Source organism: Jaculus jaculus, chromosome 2 (assembly GCF_020740685.1).
Source record: "Jaculus jaculus isolate mJacJac1 chromosome 2, mJacJac1.mat.Y.cur, whole genome shotgun sequence".
Lineage (NCBI taxonomy): Eukaryota > Metazoa > Chordata > Mammalia > Rodentia > Dipodidae > Jaculus > Jaculus jaculus.
In genome coordinates, this window is record NC_059103.1 from 53022423 (window position 1) to 53040093 (window position 17671).

At 43.9% G+C, this 17671-nt stretch overlaps 1 protein-coding gene and 2 pseudogenes across 1 annotated transcript in view; 1 reads left to right on the forward strand and 2 right to left on the reverse strand.

The window, feature by feature from the left end:
* Window positions 1-17671, reverse strand: part of Habp4 (hyaluronan binding protein 4) — a 43020-nt gene that overhangs the window by 15532 nt on the left and 9817 nt on the right. Inside the window, exons 3-5 of the mRNA XM_004656852.2 lie at window positions 10864-11025; window positions 10605-10673; window positions 3579-3662 (exon numbers count right to left, since the gene is read on the reverse strand). Of these exons, the coding sequence (XP_004656909.2) occupies window positions 3579-3662; window positions 10605-10673; window positions 10864-11025 (315 nt within the window). The remainder of the gene's footprint in view (window positions 1-3578; window positions 3663-10604; window positions 10674-10863; window positions 11026-17671) is intronic.
* LOC105943902 lies at window positions 8598-9586 on the reverse strand (annotated as a pseudogene).
* LOC101595731 lies at window positions 11745-12643 on the forward strand (annotated as a pseudogene).

Below are 17671 nucleotides of genomic sequence, written 5' to 3' on the forward strand. Positions count from 1 at the left end.
TAACCCAGGCTGACCTGGAATTCACTATGTAGTCTTAGGCTGGCCTGAAATTCATGGCGATCCTCCCACCTGTGCCTCTCGAGTGCTGGGATTAAAGGCGTGTACCACCATGCCATTAATAAGAATAATAATAAAAAGAAGAGTGTAAGAATGTTACCCTGAAAGTATTTACTTAGCTCACTTCCCAATATTCACATGAATGATTAACCCACTATCCTTAGCTAACTCTTAGATTCATATTCACCACTGTATTTCTTTAAACACAGTTCTCAGTTGTTTTGAACAGTAAATTAACAGCTTTCACACTTATCAATCATTGTGGCACTTTTACTTTGGTAGTAAGTTGCAGTGACATTGGCAGTTATTACAGCATTAACCACATGCAGGCACCACTCTACGTCTCCCACTGTTACACACATGTGCCTATGAGTGCACATGTGAGTCCACACAAGCCTCACAACAACTCTTCTATAAGTACCTTATTACCATTTATTGATGATGAGATTAAATAACTTCGTCCAACTAGTAAATGCCACAGCACGTGAGCTCAGTCTGTGTGCCATTACCACAAGATGCCTTACTTTGGCAGCTGGGAGATGAATGGGTTCTGATGGCTGAAGAGCAAAAAGGGTTAACGGAAGTACAGGAAACAGGGAACCAAGCCTCATGGAGGCTGTGTGGGATGTGAGTATGAGTAGGAGAAAGGTAGGCTTGAGAATATGAGACAGAGGCTACAACATGAACCACAAGGTGGTGTAAGAGTGATGGAACCTGAGGGTCAGTCAACACAAGGACAGAAAGAACACAGAAAGGGGCTGGAGAGATGGCTTAGTGGTTAAGGCAATGCCTGTGAAGCCTAAGGACCCAGGTTTGATTCTTCAGGTCTCACGTAAGCCAGTGGCACATGCATCTGCAGTTCATTTGCAATGGCTAGAGCCCTGGTATGCCTAGTCTCCCTCTCTTCTCCTCTCTCTGTATCTAATAAGTAAATAAAAATGAAAATAAAAGCTTTTTTTTTAAAAAAAAAAAAAAAGAACACAGGAAGTCACTGGGTACTTAAGCAAGGGGGGATGGGCAGGGGGAACATGGCAATCAGAATGTCTGTGTGAAAGCCATTCTCGTTAGAGTGTGAGAATGCAGGAGGGGAAATGCCAGGAGCTGCAGCAACAGTGTCAGGTGACAAGAGCTTAGACTGCTGATGGGGGAGATGGAGGGTAGTTAGGGGCACAGTGATGGTCTGGATTTGGAGACAGAGGGCCAAGGATGATATCTAGGCTTTGAGTTTGATTTTAGGCAGCTGATATTCCACAGATAGTCACCTGAGCTAAGAAGCTTATTGGGGAAGGGAGGAGAGGAGAGATGGCTAAATCCCAGACATGCTGAGACAAGGAATGTTGAGATGTCAGAGAAGGCATGCACACATGCACGCCTGAGGACCATATTGAAGGATGGGGCCATATTCTGTTGTCAGTGCAAAAGTCACAGGGTATGTGGATCCCATAAAGATTGGACGGCAAGGAGGCCTAAGGCAAAACCTGCAAGAATATGACATTTTAAAAGACCAGAAAGACAAGGATGAGCCTGCAAAAGAGGCTGAGAGGTAGAAGGAAAACCAGAAGAGCACAGTGACCACTGAAACCAGTGAGTATGTTTCAGAAGAAATCCACAGGGACCCAGGCTGAGGAATCCATTAGGCCTAGAGGCATTGCACTCAGAGGTCAACAAGCAAAGAAGCCAGGCCTGGAGGGAAGTGAGGAACAAGAAAGAGGGAAATGGGAGAAAAAGGCAAGTTTGGGATCAAGAGGAAACAAATATGAGAGACAGGGCACATTTCAATGTTGTCCAGGGAGCTAAGGACATGGCTCAGTGGTTAAAGGCACTTCCTTACAAGTCTGCCAGCCTGCATTCAATTCCCCAACATCCACATAAAGCTGGACACAAAGTGGCACAAACATCTGTGATCCCGGTGTACCCACGGCAATGGGATGCAAAGCCAGGAAAGCTCAGACTCTAATGGACTAGACAGACTGGAGCATGCAATGTCAAAAACAAGGGAGGGCTGGACAGATGGCTTAGTGTTAAGGTGCTTGCCTGCAAAGCCAAAGGACCCAGGTTCATATGCCCAGTAGCCATATAAAGCCCATAGTCTCTTTTTTAAAAAACATATTTTTTAATATATTTATTTGATACAGAGAAAGAGGCAGAGAGGGAGAGAATGGATGCACCAGGGCCTCCAGCCACTTCAAGCAAATTCCAGATGCATGTGCCTCCTTGTGCATCTGGCTTACATGGGTCCTGGAGAATCGAACCGGGATCCTCTGGCTTTGCAGGCAAATGCCTTCAGTGCTAAACCAACTCTCCAGCCCTCCTTTCTTTAATTTCTTTCTAATAAATAAATAAAATATTTATAGAAACAATAAGAGAGACTATCTCAGGCGAGGTGGAAGCACAGGACAAATCCCAAGGGTGCCCTCAGACCTCTACATGTGCACCGTGACACATGCACACCATACAAGACACACACACATACAATTTTTTTAAATGTCCAGAAGAGAAAGGGAGGGAAGGAAGTGAACATACCAGAGAAATGAGGAATGAACTAACAGTGCGGAAGTTTCTAGAATGTCACTGGGAAAGGAACCAAAGCCCAAAGAGATGAGAAGAGCAGTGGCACTCTTGCTGTACCACGAGGGAGGCAGGCTAGGGGAGGCGCTTAAAGGCAGATCTGTGCATTTGGGAATGTGAATGTCCCATCTGCTGGCTGTGAATTTTTCTGAGGAGGTGTGGGAGTGAGGAGGGCAGAGGCAAGGTTTTCTTTTCACATTTTTTTTTTAAACCATGGAGGGGGGAGAATTGGAACTCCAGGCCTCCAGCCACTGCAATCGAACTCCAGATGTGTGCACCACTTTGTGCACTTGTGTCACTTTGTACATCTGGCTTACATGGAACCTGGATAGTCAAACATGGGTCCTTAGGCTTCACAGGCAAGTGCCTTAACCACTAAACCATCTCTCCAGCCCTGGGGGACAAGGTTCTGAAGAGAAAGGAACTGACAGTCACTGTAGAATCCATGGAACAGGCACTGGTGAGCAGAGCTGACTGCTTATTTCAGAAGATTGGAGACTTTACAGGGGTTCCAAATAGCCCATGTGACTTGCTAAGCTCGGCTGTGAGAGCAGGCAGAGAGAGGGCTGACAAGAAGAGTCACAAGGGAGGAGGGTACTAGCAAGGTGCAACAAAAAGTCCAAGGAGCAGGGAGGCTTGAGTGTGCTGGAGATGGACCAATGGCCTAAGCCGTGTGAGGAAGAGAGAGAGTGGATGGACTAGGAGAGAATAAAGGGATAAGAACAAGACTAGCCACAGGCCTCATGAATGACCTGCTGACAGGCAGGTCACGGACAGAGGACACTGCAGTTGAGTTTATGATGATTGGAACTCATTCCTTACACTACCTGAATTAACTAGTTTGACTTCTAGGCATTGTTACATTAACAAGATTGGCATCTGTGATATGACAAAGGGCTGAGCTTTTCAAATTCACCCATAAGCCAATTGGGAAAATGAACGAAGCACCCTACTTAGCTGGAGATTCGTTGTCCAGGGTGCCCTGGGACTCCTCAACCGCACAGGACTCTTCCATCGGGGCAGTTGGCTCTGTGTCACTGAAAAACAAGAACCTCTCGTCATAAAATAAGTCATACAAATTAGCGCTCTTATACACAGTCCAAGGAAACACATTTTAGGTCCTACTTCTTTTATTGCTTTCATTTCTTTGGTGTGTATGTTCTGATCATGCGTGTGTGTGGCATGTGTATAGCAGTCAGAGGATAACTCGGGTGTCAAGTCCTTGTCTCCCATCCTGTCTTGAGGCACTTGAGGCAGGGTCTCTGTTCACCATGTTCACTGTTTTGTTTCCTTAGAAGCTTCCAGGAAATCCTCCTGACTCCACCTCCCTTCTCACCTTAGGTGCCTTGGGATTACTGATACTTGCCCTGACTTTTATGTGAGCTCAAGGGTTCCAAACAAGTCCTTATGCTTGCACAGCAAGATCTTTATCCACTGAGCCATCTCCCTAGTCCTTAGGCCCTATTCCCTAAGGGCATGTTCTTCCAGGAACTACCCATGAAGGTATCCACATCCAAAGGAAAGAAAGAAAATGGTATGAATCACTTATCTATAAAAATTATTTCCAAGAAATGTATAGTTCTCTAATAAATAGAAATTTCCATGAATGATATAAATGATATAGACTAAGTGATAAGAAAAAATAGCCAAAACTCTTTTTGAAAAAGTATGGGCATGCCTGGACTTTCTGCCACTGCAAATAAACTCCAGATGCATACATCGCTTTGTGTGTCTGGCTTAATGTGGTACTGGGGAATTGAACTGGGATTGGTGGGGGGGAGGGGGAATCAGGTTTTAAAAGCAAGTGCCTTTAAATGCTGAGCCATCTTTCCAGCCCCATAAAACTCTTATTACACTGAAGAATTCCAACCTTTAAAAGGTGCCACAAGGGCTGGAGAGATGGCTTAGCGGTTAAGCGCTTGCCTGTGAAGCCTAAGGACCCCGGTTCGAGGCTCAGTTCCCCAGGTCCCACATTAGCCAGATGCACAAGGGGGCGCACGCGTCTGGAGTTCGTTTGCAGAGGCTGGAAGCTCTGGCGTGCCCATTCTCTCTCTCCCTCTATCTGTCTTTCTCTCTGTGTCTGTCGCTCTCAAATAAATAAAAATTTTTAAAAAAAAGGTGCCACAAATATTTTCCAACAATAAATGTTGAATGAACTTGTTAAAGATAAGACCATGCCATATCACATTTTTAGGAATGGTAATAGAGTGGAAGCAATGCCACAAAACCAACCTGTGTGATGAAAGTAGCTGGTCATCACCCTCCCAGAAGAGAAGGCTCTGCCACACGCATATACCACATCTACACACAACAGACCGAAACAGACAGGGCAGTGACCAGCACCATCAAGTTCACATGCTCTTTTACATTTTCCTTTTTATGTCCACATGAATCCTACATGAGCCTCACTTTGAAAAGTTCCCAGCAAGCCGAGTGTGGTGGCTCACACCTTTAATTCCAGCACTTGGGAGGCAGGGGTTGTAGGATCGCTGTCAGTTCAAAGCCACCCTGAGACTACATAGTGAATTCCAATGTCAGCCTGGGCTAGAATGAGACCTTACCTTGAAATATCAAAATTAAAATAAATTCCCAGCAAAAGATATTTCATTTTCAGCAAACTGTTAAAATGACTCAATGCATCATTAGAAGTGCTTTACAGCCCCAGTGTAGGATCCAGCACATTTTTTAGAAAATTTATTTATTTGAGAGAGAGACAGAGAGTGAATATGGGCATACCAGGCCTTTTACCAGTGCAAACCAACTCCAGATGTATGCACCAGCATGTGCATCTGGCTTTACATGGGTACTGGGGAATCAAACCCAAGTGATAAGACTTTACAAACAACCGCCTTTAATCCCTGAGCAATCTTTCCAGTTCCAGCACCTTTATTAATCCTGCTTTAGGGAAAAAAAAAAAAAAAAACACATTTCAAGCCAGGTGTGGTAGTGCACACCTTTAATCCAAGCACTAGAGAGGCAGAGGTAGGAGGATTGCCACAAGTTCGAAGCCACCCTGAGACTACATAGGGAATTCCAGGTCAGCTTGGACTAGAGCAAGACCCTATCTTGAAAAACAAAAAACAAAAATTCAGTGATGGCTTCAAAAATTTATACATATATTGAATCCCAATAACATAAAAGATCTTTTTAAGCAATGTTTTATTCTCAGTTCCAGTCAATTAAATTAGTCAATTACAGTCAATTAAAAAGCAAATACAGCCGGGCGTGGTGGCGCATGCCTTTAATCCCAGCACTTGGGAGGCAGAGGTAGGAGGATTGCCATGAGTTCAAGGCCACCCTGAGATGACAGAGTTAATTCCAGGTCAGCCTGGACCAGAGTGAGACTCTACCTCGAAAAAAGAAAAAAAAAAAAAAAGCAAATACACACTCTGGTCAAAGGGATATAGCTGCAGAGCCCCTTCACAGCCACCATGCCTGCTCCTCCACCTGGTCCCAGCTAATTCAACGCCTGACTGTGCAGCATCAGCAGCTCCAAAGTCTACTAGAGTACCAATACTGAATCACTTCAACTTTCTCTTTATGGCATAAACCAGGATGATAAAAATATATAGGTCTGCTGACAATATATACTTTGTGGTCATTAAAATCATAAAATAAAGCCAGGCGTGGTGGCACACACCTTTTATTTATTTTTTATTTATTTATTTATTTTTAGTTCTTCAAGGTAGGGTCTCACTCTGTCTCAGGCTGACCTGGAATTCACTATGTAGTCTCAGGGTGGCCTCGAACTCTCAGTGATCCTCCTACCTCTGCCTCCTGAGTGCTGGGATTAAAGGCGTGCATCACCACATCCGGCTAAGAGAATGATTTGTAAAATACCACATTTTATTCAGATTTTACAGAGGAATGGGGAAAGGGGAAGGCTGAGAGGTAAAGGGAGGTAAAGTGGAGAGAAGTACACCATGTGGAGCCCAAGAGTCCATGCGACCCCAGGGGGGGGGGGGGGTAAGAAAGACATGGAAAGAAAAGAGAAAAGAAGCCGTGTGTAGTGGTGCTCGCCTTTAATCCCAACACTCGGGAGGCAGAAGTAGGAAGATCGCTGTGAGCTCAGGGCCACCTTGAGACTTCATAGTGAATTCCAGGTCAGCCTGGGCTAGAGTGAGACCCCACCTCAAAAAACCAAAAAGAGAAAAGAAAGTTCAAGAACCTCCTGTCATGTCCTCACCCCCCCGCCCCCCGCCCCAGTCCGCCCTAGGGCTGACTTGGCCCATGCCTAGCTGAGGGAAAAAACTCACCCACAGCTGAAAGTTTCCAAGTGATCAGAGAGCAAGCGGCACATACCTTTAATAACAGAACTCAGAAGGCAGAGGCAGGAGGATCTCCATGAGCTCGAGGCCACCCTGAGATTATATAGTGAATTCCAGGTCAGCCTGGGATAGAGTGAAACCCAACCTTGAAAAACCAAAAAACAAAATAAAATCATGAAATACTTACAAAGATATAGGGAAGAAGAAAAAAGTAGAATATAATACAAGACTTAAAATCAGCATTTGAGCAGGGCTGGAGAGATGGCTCAGCAACTAAGGGCACTTACTTGTTAGCCTGATGGCTCAGGTTCAGTTCCCCAGTACCTATGTAAAGCCAAATACATAGAGTGGTGCATATACCTAGAGTTCGGCTGTAGTGGCAGGAGGCACTGCCATAACCTTTTTTTTTTCTTCTCTCCACCCTCCTTCAAATAATTTTATGGAGGGGGGAAATCACACCTGCCCCCTTATAATGATCTAAATTATTTTATAAACACACATAAAATGAATGTGCTTCCAGCTCTTATTGAAGCCATAAGAACATGACTGCACAACAGGTTTCAAAATGAGCAACAGGTTATTTCATGAGATAACAGTCTTTTGCTAAAAGTAAAGTGCCAAGGTTGATTCCCCAGAAGAAGGTTCCGAAACAATGTCTGTACTCTGGGCTCAATAAACACAGGTGCAGAAAATGCCTGCATGTGCATATGATGGCAACACATCCTGGCATTTTTACCTTGCTCAAATCCAAACAAGCCTCACACCTTACCAAATCTCTAGCAGCACATAGCTTTGCACCATTACCTGATAATGATGCCTTCTCTCCACAATGCAAACAGGAAGGCACATTACTGAAAACTGACCATCCATGGCTGTGTATTACAACTGCTAACATACTCTGTACACATTTATTACTGCAGATGAAAAAAAAATTCTATTTCCAGCACAGACACCATCGAACTACTAAAGAAAACCAACTATGTTGCAGTTGGCTCAGTCGCACTAGTCTAAAACAGTTCTTGCCCTTAATTTCCATACTATTGCAGTGTTTTCATACTAAGCCTCAGCAAACTGCACTGTGAAGCTCCTGGCCTTTGCCAGCTACCAGTACATCACTTACCACACCAGGCTTAGTTCCACTTTTCTCTCAATAACCAAAAGCAGCCCATAAAACTGACTGCACGGCAAGCCAAAAAAAAAAAAAAAACCACTAAGAAATGAATCTTGGTCTAAGAACACTAGTTATAAATTATCATCACTTAAATTGTTACCACAAATCAATTTAAAATCAGGTGCATGGGGCATATGTCATTTTAACATCCTGCAGGAGCACATGTGGTTGGTCACTCTTCACATCACAGCCTATTCTGGCCCAAGTGACTTTAAGGTAATAGTAGATAAAGTGGAATGACACATGTCTTTTTTTTTTTTTTTAATGGGATGTCACATGTCTTACAAGGTGCTCATGTTACTTTGTATAGATAGGTAGGCAGGGATATATACTGATACAGATATACTATGAAAGTAAGATAAAACACAATCAAACACTGGGGTTGGGGCAATGGCAAACTGAACATTACATTTTATATTATTTTGTACACTTGCTTTAAGGACAGTGATTTAAGGAAAGAATGTTACTGTAAAGTCTAATATATATATATAAATAAAATATTGGTGTTAAAGCAAGATTATTTCTGCAAAGGAGGTATTTTATGTTTATGTCCAGGAAAGAGGAGGAAATTCAGGTATTCAATTTCTTTCTCCCTTTTCTCAGAACTGGGTCCCTAAGTCCCTTAGCAGTGGCAGCATGCATCTTTTAGTGAGGACCAAAAATGTTGGGATCATGAAGGATCAAACTGGTCACCAATTGTTCAAATTTACTCAAGCTCCAGGGCAGAGATGATAGATTTTCAGGACCAAGACACCTGTTGTCAGAGCTTAGGGTAGAGGAACACAGAGAGAAAGAACATGATCCAGGTCAGAGATTTGAAACATCCCACGTCCTGTGTCCCAGACGACGCAGGATCTGCCACCACAAACCTGTGGCCCATTCTGCTTCCCTGAAGACCCCATAAACCTATCTCCCACCTCTGCCCGCCCAGACTAAGTACCCCATTGTGAGATTCCCACCCTTTCCTTCCTCCTTACTGCGTGAATGTGAGCAAGAGATCAGTCTGGTACTGGGGCTTCACAACAAGGCCTGGTGCAATGTGATATCCTTCGCTACCTGCTGATGTTCTTTAGCTATCTGCTGCTTGCCAGAGAGGACCCAGGCATCTGACAACAGCCCCTCAGGGCCAAAATCTTCAAACGGAGAGGCTGCACAGACTCCACGTGCACAGCCCCAGCCCTCTGCACCCTGCCAACTTCTTCAAAGTGGTACAGCCCAGCCACTTCGCCCAGCACGTGGGCCTGAAGCTCCAGAAGTTCCACGATCAGACTCTGGTCAGTCAGGGGATGGCAGAAAACTTCTTGGTTGTCCAGGATCAAGAGGAAGTCACTAGAGAGTCGGGGGACCCTGGCTGACTGTGGCTGCTTCCCAGAACTCAAACCCAGCTGGCCTCCACCAAGTATCTGGGCTGTCTTACCTCACATCAATGGCCCCAGGAGGGAGGATGGCAGAGAAGGTGACCCCAAATAGTGGGCAGTCTCTGGTGGGCTCCATGAACCGGGGACTAGGGTGTGGACATCAGACAAGTTTAATGAAAACCTACATGGGGCTTCGTGGCATCACCTCTCCTGGTGCACATAGCTGCCACCACCTCCAAAAGTTTATATTCTTTAAAAGAAAAGTCAAAATCCCCTCAGGCCTCTGACCATGTGGAAAGCTGGCCCGGTGCCTGTGCTTGCCCTGAGTATGTCCTACCTTGTCCTCTGCAGACATAAGGCATCACCCCTGGAGCCAAAATATAACAGAAACAGAGCAGAACTAATTGCCTCCTCTACCTAGCAAAGTGGACAAAGTCTGGAGGTCCCATGAAGTCTCAGAGAAATGGCCAATACAGGTTTCAGGTAAAGCTCTTGTTGAGCTTCAACCAACAAATGACTTTTCTCTTTTCTTTATTGAAACAGGTTTCCTGTAGGCTGGGCTAACGTTGAACTCGCTAGGTAACCAAGGATAACCATGAACTGATCTTCCTGCCTCCACCTCCAGAGCGCTTAGGTTGCAGGTGTGTGCCACCATGGCTGGTTTAAATGACTGCTGGGGATGGAAGCACTTCAGCAACTGCGCTATATCCCCAGTCCCTGCAAATGACTTAGAAAATCAAGATGCAATGCCCAAGATATATAAAAGCTTTGGAAGCTGCGTTTGGAGCACACTTCAATCTCAGCACTCTAAAGCCAAGGCAGGGGTTCACAAGGAAGGGAGAAAGAGAGGAAGGAAGAAAAGAAAGAAAGCATTATGAGACACGGCAAATGCACCATGCCACACACTTAAAGATATTGGCAGATACATGGTCATCTGTTAAACACTGTTTAGCTAAAATAAGATAAATAGAGCTTTTAAAGCAGTGTCAAGCCTAATGCAACATAACCTGTTTTAAAAAGTTATTGCCTGGTTCAAGTCTAGATATTGTCACACACACACACACAGTTATTTCACTAAGCCAAAACCTCAAATCAATCTCTACTAGGAAAGTCCGACACAGAGATTATCACTTGCAAAAGCACACACAAAGGTCCAGCAGTGGACCCTTCAGCGCACCTTACCTAGCATCGTTACCTGATCCCCAGGGCCGGGCTCCACAGCCAGCAGCACTGTCTTCAGTCCGGACTCCTCTGGAGAGAGAAATAATACCGCCTTAAGGAGGAAGCAGATCTCCAGCCCATCTTCCCACTGGAAAAAGTTGTCCCCGGTTCAGCTTTCCACAAGAATGATAGCAAGATAATATAAAGTGACTTAACCACTAGTGGATCATAGACAGCTACAACATCTTAAAATGAAAATAGCATGCACAAAAAAACTTACATTTTATCGATGCCACTGTATCTTTCAAAATCCCGTCTCCCTCTCTGGTCAAACAAGTCGAAAGCTCTGTTCCCAGGACCACCTCGGCCTCTGCCCCTCAGGTTCCCCCTCAGGCTGCCACGTCCTCTCTGCTGCCTGTCTCGATCAAACCTATCAACTGGTCTAGGAGAGATGGATATAATAAAAGTAGTAAGGCATTTAAGAGAATTCCAGAAGGCTACTATGGCTTATGGCTATAGTCTACTGGGAAGAATGGTGGCTTGACTACATTAATGTTTAACCTTTACTGATGTACACTATTCCTGCATTTGTTCTGAACACCTTACATGCAGTATTTTAATTCTCATGAACAAGTCTACTATGTCCAACTACTGCTGAAAGATCTCTACTGGGAAAGCCCAGCACAGAGAGTAACACTTGCAAAAGCACAAAGGTTCAGAGGTGGCCACTTCACCACAGGGGCTCAGAGGACACCCAGGGCACGTTACCTAGTATCTAAGGGAATTGAAGTAAAATGGGCAGGTAACATGTGAGGTCATACTGCTGCTGGGAAGGGAGTAGCCTGGGTCCTGGACAGACCATGAACTAATTTGCATAGGGTGTCTCATTCACCCTGTGGATCTGGTGTCATTTATAAAATGACTGCAGTAGAGGCACCGGTACCATGAGGCACCGGTCAGTGACAGCCGGGAGGATGCTGTCTGCACAAGCCAGGCTTCTCGGTGGCACCGGCCCATGCGCAGGCCTCTTGGGCCCAGTGCACAGAGGCGTGGGCCCAGCCTGCTGTCATTTCATTTGCCCTCTCCGGGTATAGTCACTGTCAGCTGTGGGGAGGGAAGACCAGTTTCCGGTCCTTGACACAAGTGTGCATTTAAGAGATTATGGCATCTAAAACCAACAATGTTAAAATACGGAACTCCTGTAATAACATTGAAGATCATTCCATTGATCTTCCTAGAAAGAGGATCTCAATTTCACTAATAAGAACATGAATGAGGTTAAGAAATCTCCAAAACAGTTGGCTGCTTATGTAAGTCGAAGAGTTGGACAAGTCGTGAAAAGCCCAGATAAAGTACGCAAGGTGATCTGTCGCAGAAAGGTCATCACCCATTTTTAAATCCCTGTTACAGAAACAAACCCTGAAAGTGGGGACTGTGACATGGCAAAGAAAGAAAATGAACTGGCTTGTGCAGGCCACCTGCCTGAAAAATTACGCCATGATAGTCGGGCATTTTTGGTCAACTCTAGTGATTCTGGTTCTTCACAAACAGAAAGCCCATCATCAAAATACATGGCTTTTTTTCTGAAGTTTCTCAGGACCATGAAACAATGGCCCAAGTTTTATTCAGCAGGAATTTGAGATTAAATGTTGCTTTAACTTTCTGGAGAAAGAAAAGTATAACTGAACTTGCTGCCTATTTGGTGAGGATAGAAGATCTTGGAGTTGTGGTAGATTGCCTTCCTGTTCTAACTAATAGTTGACAGGAAGAAAAGCAATATCTCTCACTTGGCTGCTGTAGACTTGTTGCCTCTAGTAAAATCATTACTAAAAAGCAAATTTGAAGAATATGTAATAGTTGGCTTTAACTGGCTTCAAGCAGTAATAAAAAGGTGGTGGCCAGAACTATCATCCAAAACAGAAATTATAAATGGAAATATTAAAATTTTTAAGCAACAATTAATTGAATTATGGGAACAGGAAAACCATCTTACTTTGATTCCAGGATATACTAGTAATATAGCTAAGGATATAGATGCTTATTTATTACAGTTGCATTGAGAAATTTCATCCTCTACAGAGCTTTTGGTTACTGAAAACATCACCAGATTAAATGATTTCCAAAAGTAAGTCTCTTCTGAGAACTGTGGACTACAGAAGAAATCAAATCATTTTCCTTCTTTTAAAAGCCACGTGATAAAGCTACTAACAAAACCCTAACAACCTCCTTCATACTGAAGTGGAAAGACAGCCAAACAGAGCAGCTTCGGCATCACCGAGCTGACCGCGCACAGGAGGCCGTTCCCTGTTGCTGCATCAGTTTCTATGGCTGTGTGCAGCAAGGCATGGAAACTGCTGGGTCTTCATGTGGTCCTGCGTGAGACTGCGATTTATGCTATGTGAGAAAATAAGACAGGACTCACTACTACGAACTACAAAAGCCAATCATTAATTTTATTGTGCTTTATAAAAAAAAAAAGACACTTCAATGTCTGCAGCTACTGTTGAAAGTTTAAAGTATCACAGTAAATAATCAGTATAAACTGTTTTAGCACAAACTGATACTGTGTGTACAAAATGCCTTAGTTATTAATAAGCCAATGTATTATTAGACCAGTATCTCTTTTAAAAAAAATAAGAAGACCCGAGCCGGGTGTGGTGGTGCACGCCTTTAATCCCAGCACTCAGGAGGCAGAGGTAGGAGGATTGTCATGAGTTTGAGGCCACCCTGAGACTCCATAGTGAATTCCAGGTCAGCCTGGGCTAGAGTGAGACCCTACCTCGGAAAAAGAAAAGAAAATAAAGAAGATGACCCAATGCTTCTGCCATAATAAAATCATGGAATTAAATCAAGGGTTTAGCATTCATAAAGAATGTTATTGAAACATATCCCACACCAGTTTTTAAATTTGAGAATATTTTTAGTGGCTTTTTTATTTGCCAGAATCTTCATATTGTATTTGTATGCTTATTTTATCCTTATATCAAGATAAAAGGTTATTATATATTTGTATGAATGTTTAAGTGGAAATGTCCATGGATTTGGCTAATTTATATTCACTTTTTTTTTGTATTTTTTGTTCATTTATTTATTTATTTATTTGAGAGAGACAGACACAGAGAGAGACAGATAGAGGGAGAGAGAGAGAATGGGCGTGCCAGGGCTTCCAGCCACTGCAAACAAACTCCAGACGCGTGCACCCCCTTGTGCATCTGGCTAACGTGGGACCTGGGGAACCGAGCCTCGAACCGGGGTCCTTAGGCTTCAGAAGGAAAGCGCTTAACCGCTAAGCCATCTCTCCAGCCCTATATTCACTTTTTATTATATACAGATTTCTAATATTTTTCATTTCTACAACATTTAAACTTCTTTCATCTGAGTAAATTTACTAATTAGATCTATTTTTTGCTTTTTTAATTTATTTTATATAAATTCCAATGCTTTTTCAGTACATGGGTTTTTAAAGGTTACCTACAATGTTTTAGAATTGTTTACAGTATGCTGATGTATTTATTTTAAGATCTGACACATTAAATTACTACCTCCTCTCATGGTTAGTATAAAATTCCAGCCAAAAAAAAAAAAAAGACTGCAGTAGCCAGGCATGGTGGCACATGCCTTTAATCCCAGCACTCAGGAAGCATAGATAGGAGGATTGCCATGAATTCAAGGCCATCCTGAGACTACAGAGTGAATCTCAGGTCAGCCTGGGCTAGAACAAGACCCTACCTCGAAAATAACAACAATAATAATCAAAATGACTGCATTAAAGAAACAACTTTATTCTTATGCCAATACTAAATCAAGTTAGCTTAGACTTTTATGTGTGTGCATGTGCATATGGAGTGCAGAGGCTGAATTTAGGGTGTCTTTCTCAATCACTCTATACTGTATTTACTGATACAGGGTCTCTTATGTGAACCAGCTAGCCAGCTTGCCCCAGGGACCACATGTCTACTTCCAGAGTGCTGGGCATGATAGGTGGGCCACCACATCAACCCTACATTTTTGGGGTGCTATGGAGTGGAACCAGTTCTGATGCTTGCAGGGCAAATACTTAATCCCTGAGTTATCTCCCCAGTCCTGGAATGTTTTGTGTACGAAAATGTTTTAGCTTTAAGTTTGTCCCTCCAAGTCTCTCTCCCAAATACAACTAGTTGGCGACATCTGGGACTGAAACATTGACCTGTTAGCACCTGACTTCTACTCTAAGGCTCCACATAAAGTCTTAAAGATAGCAAAGTACTCTCTGTTAAATCCAACAGAAACTTATCTGTTGGGCTCTGAAAGGCCCAGGCGTGAGGCCTAGTGGAACTTCCTGAGTCTAGCTAAAGTTTGACGACCTGTCTCTGGCCAGCTAGGACTCAGCAAGACGCCTAATGGCTTCTGGCCTGCCACTTCCACGCAGGAATTGTAATTACCATTTCAATAGTTACAGTTTACTATTGCCCTTACCTCCCCCCCCCACCACCCTAAAATCCCCGCCTTCTTCCCCAGAATGATATAGGCAACAGCTCATAGCAATAAAGGGAGTTTTTTCTGTGAGTTCCTGCTTTCAAAAGACTCCCAACTCAGTGTGGTTTTTCTCCGGTGGCCAGGAGAGGTTTCTGAGGCGTCTGAAGCTCATCTTCCTCCTCAACCCCTTGGGAGGAACCAGCAGGCCTGGTCCTTCCACAGCACTGCCTGCCCGGAGAGGAGCGCAGCACTTTATGTCATCTGCCTACCACACAACATTTTCCTCTCACCGTTCTAGGTTCCCTTTAGCTTAAAAATTAATTTGGGGGGACTAGGGAGATGGCTTAGTGGGTAAAGTACTTGTGAGTTTGGGTCCCCAGTACACAAGGGAAAGGCTGATACAGCTGTACAGACGTCTGTAATTCCTGCACTCCAATGGCAAGATGGAAGGCAGACAAAGGAGAATCCCCAGAACCTGGTGGGCAGCTAAAACGTGGTGGCAAACAAGAGACCACCTAAAAACAAGCTGAAAAGTGAGGACTAACGTGCAAGATTGTCCTCTAACCTCCAGACATGCGCTGTGACATGAGCACACTCATACTCACACACACACCTCTCTCACAAACACAGTTCTTTCTGGGATAACACCCCAATTATGGCACGAAGTTCACACTGGTCCTCAGCCATCCAAGTCCATTTCCCAGAGCTGCCCACCTTGCTCTTTGGGGTCACCTGACTCCTGCTTCTTCCCCAGGCACCTGCTCTGATGCTGCTTGACCCTGTGTGTCACTTATGTCTCTCTCATTTTAAGCCACAAAGACAGTTACTTCCCAGACAGCTCCACTTGTACATTCCTGGACCTGGCAGATCCATGAGCAATGCTGACCCCTGGTGGCTCCTGTGGTCCTACTCACACACATCAAAGAGAACGGAAGCCACTACTCGCTCTTCATGGTGGTGATTATATGCCCGCTTCACCTCATACCCGCTCTTCCTTCCTGTCTCTAATCACCATCACTCATTCTGAGAACTGGTCTCTTTCACTAGACTCTTAAGTATTTTATCATCACAACCCTAGTTTAGTAAGATTTCATATATATAAATTTTTGGTTGTTTTGTTTGTTTGAGGTAGCTTCTCACTCTAGCCCAGGCTGACTTGGAATTTACTATGTCATCTCAGGCTGGCCTTGAACTCACAGTGATCCTCCTATCTCTGCCTCCTAAGTGCTGGGATCGTAAGATTTTTTTTTAATTTTTTTTGGTTTATTTTTATTTATTTACTTGAAAGTGACGGGGGGGGGGGAGGGAGATAGTGATAGAGATAATGGGTGTGCCAGGGCCTCCAACCACTACAAACGAACTCCAGATGCATACGCCCCCTTGTGCATCTGGCTAACGTGGGTCCTGGGGAATTGAGCCTCAAACCGGCGTACTTAGGCTTCACAGGCAAGCGCTTAACCGCTAGGCCATCTCTCCAGCCCATCGTAAGGCATTTTTTAATTTAAGCTTTTTTGAAATAATTTTTGTGTGGGGGGTATGTATGTGTGTGGGCACATTTGCTAATGCACATGTGTGACAATCAGAAGACAACTTCATAGTGTCTGTACTTCCTTCTTGGATATACGGTCTCTTACTGCTACAAATGAACAACCAGACTGCAAATAAGTATCAGACTAGCTGGCCTGTGAGCCATCTTGTCCGTAATTCTCCTGGCTGTACCTCCCATTGTCATAGGGGCTGCTGGGATCACAGATGCATGTGCCACTTTGCAGCTGGCTTTGTGTGGATACTAGGGAATAGAACCAGGGCCAGCAGGCTTTGTGAGCAAGCAGCTAACTACTGAGCCATCTCCCCAACCAGCTCTTTTAAAGCATTTTAAAAATACTGAAAGGTGCTGGGTGTGGTGGTGCACACCTTTAATCCCAGCACTTGAGAAAGGTAGGAGGACTGCAGTGAATTCGAGGCCACCCTGAGACTCCACAGTGAATTCCAGGTCAGCCTAGACTACAGTGAGAACCTACCTCAAAAGAAAAAAAAAAAAAAACTGAAAGGATTACGAGAATGACTCAGTTGGTAAAGTACTTTCCTTGAAAACATGAGGACCTGAATTTGATCTCCAGAACCCAAATAACTTGCCAAACCAAGACAATCAAAAAGCCCATAGGAGGGGCTGGGGAGATGGCTTGGCAGTTAAGGCTCTTGCCTATGAAGCCTAAGGACCCAGGTTCCATTCCCCAGTACCCACATAAAGCCAGATGCACAAGGTGGCACATGTGAAGTTCATTTGTAGTGGCTGGAGGCCCTGGAATGCCTATTCTATCTGTGCACTCCTCTCTCAAATAAATATATATATATATTATAAGTATAATATATATATTAATATAAATTAATTAATATAAATATAATATATATGTATATGTATTATATATTTATTTATTTAAAAGCCTGTAAGAGAAAAGTAAGTGGATATATGAACAAGCTTACTGTGTGAGAACCAGAATTACAGCAATTACAGAAATAAGCCCATTTAATCAAAAGCAAGAACAGGATCTAATCAGGAATATGGGTAGGAGTCCCCAAAAATGGGAAACTCAAATGAGGGCTGGGTTTGGGGTTATGCTGGGGCTGATTCT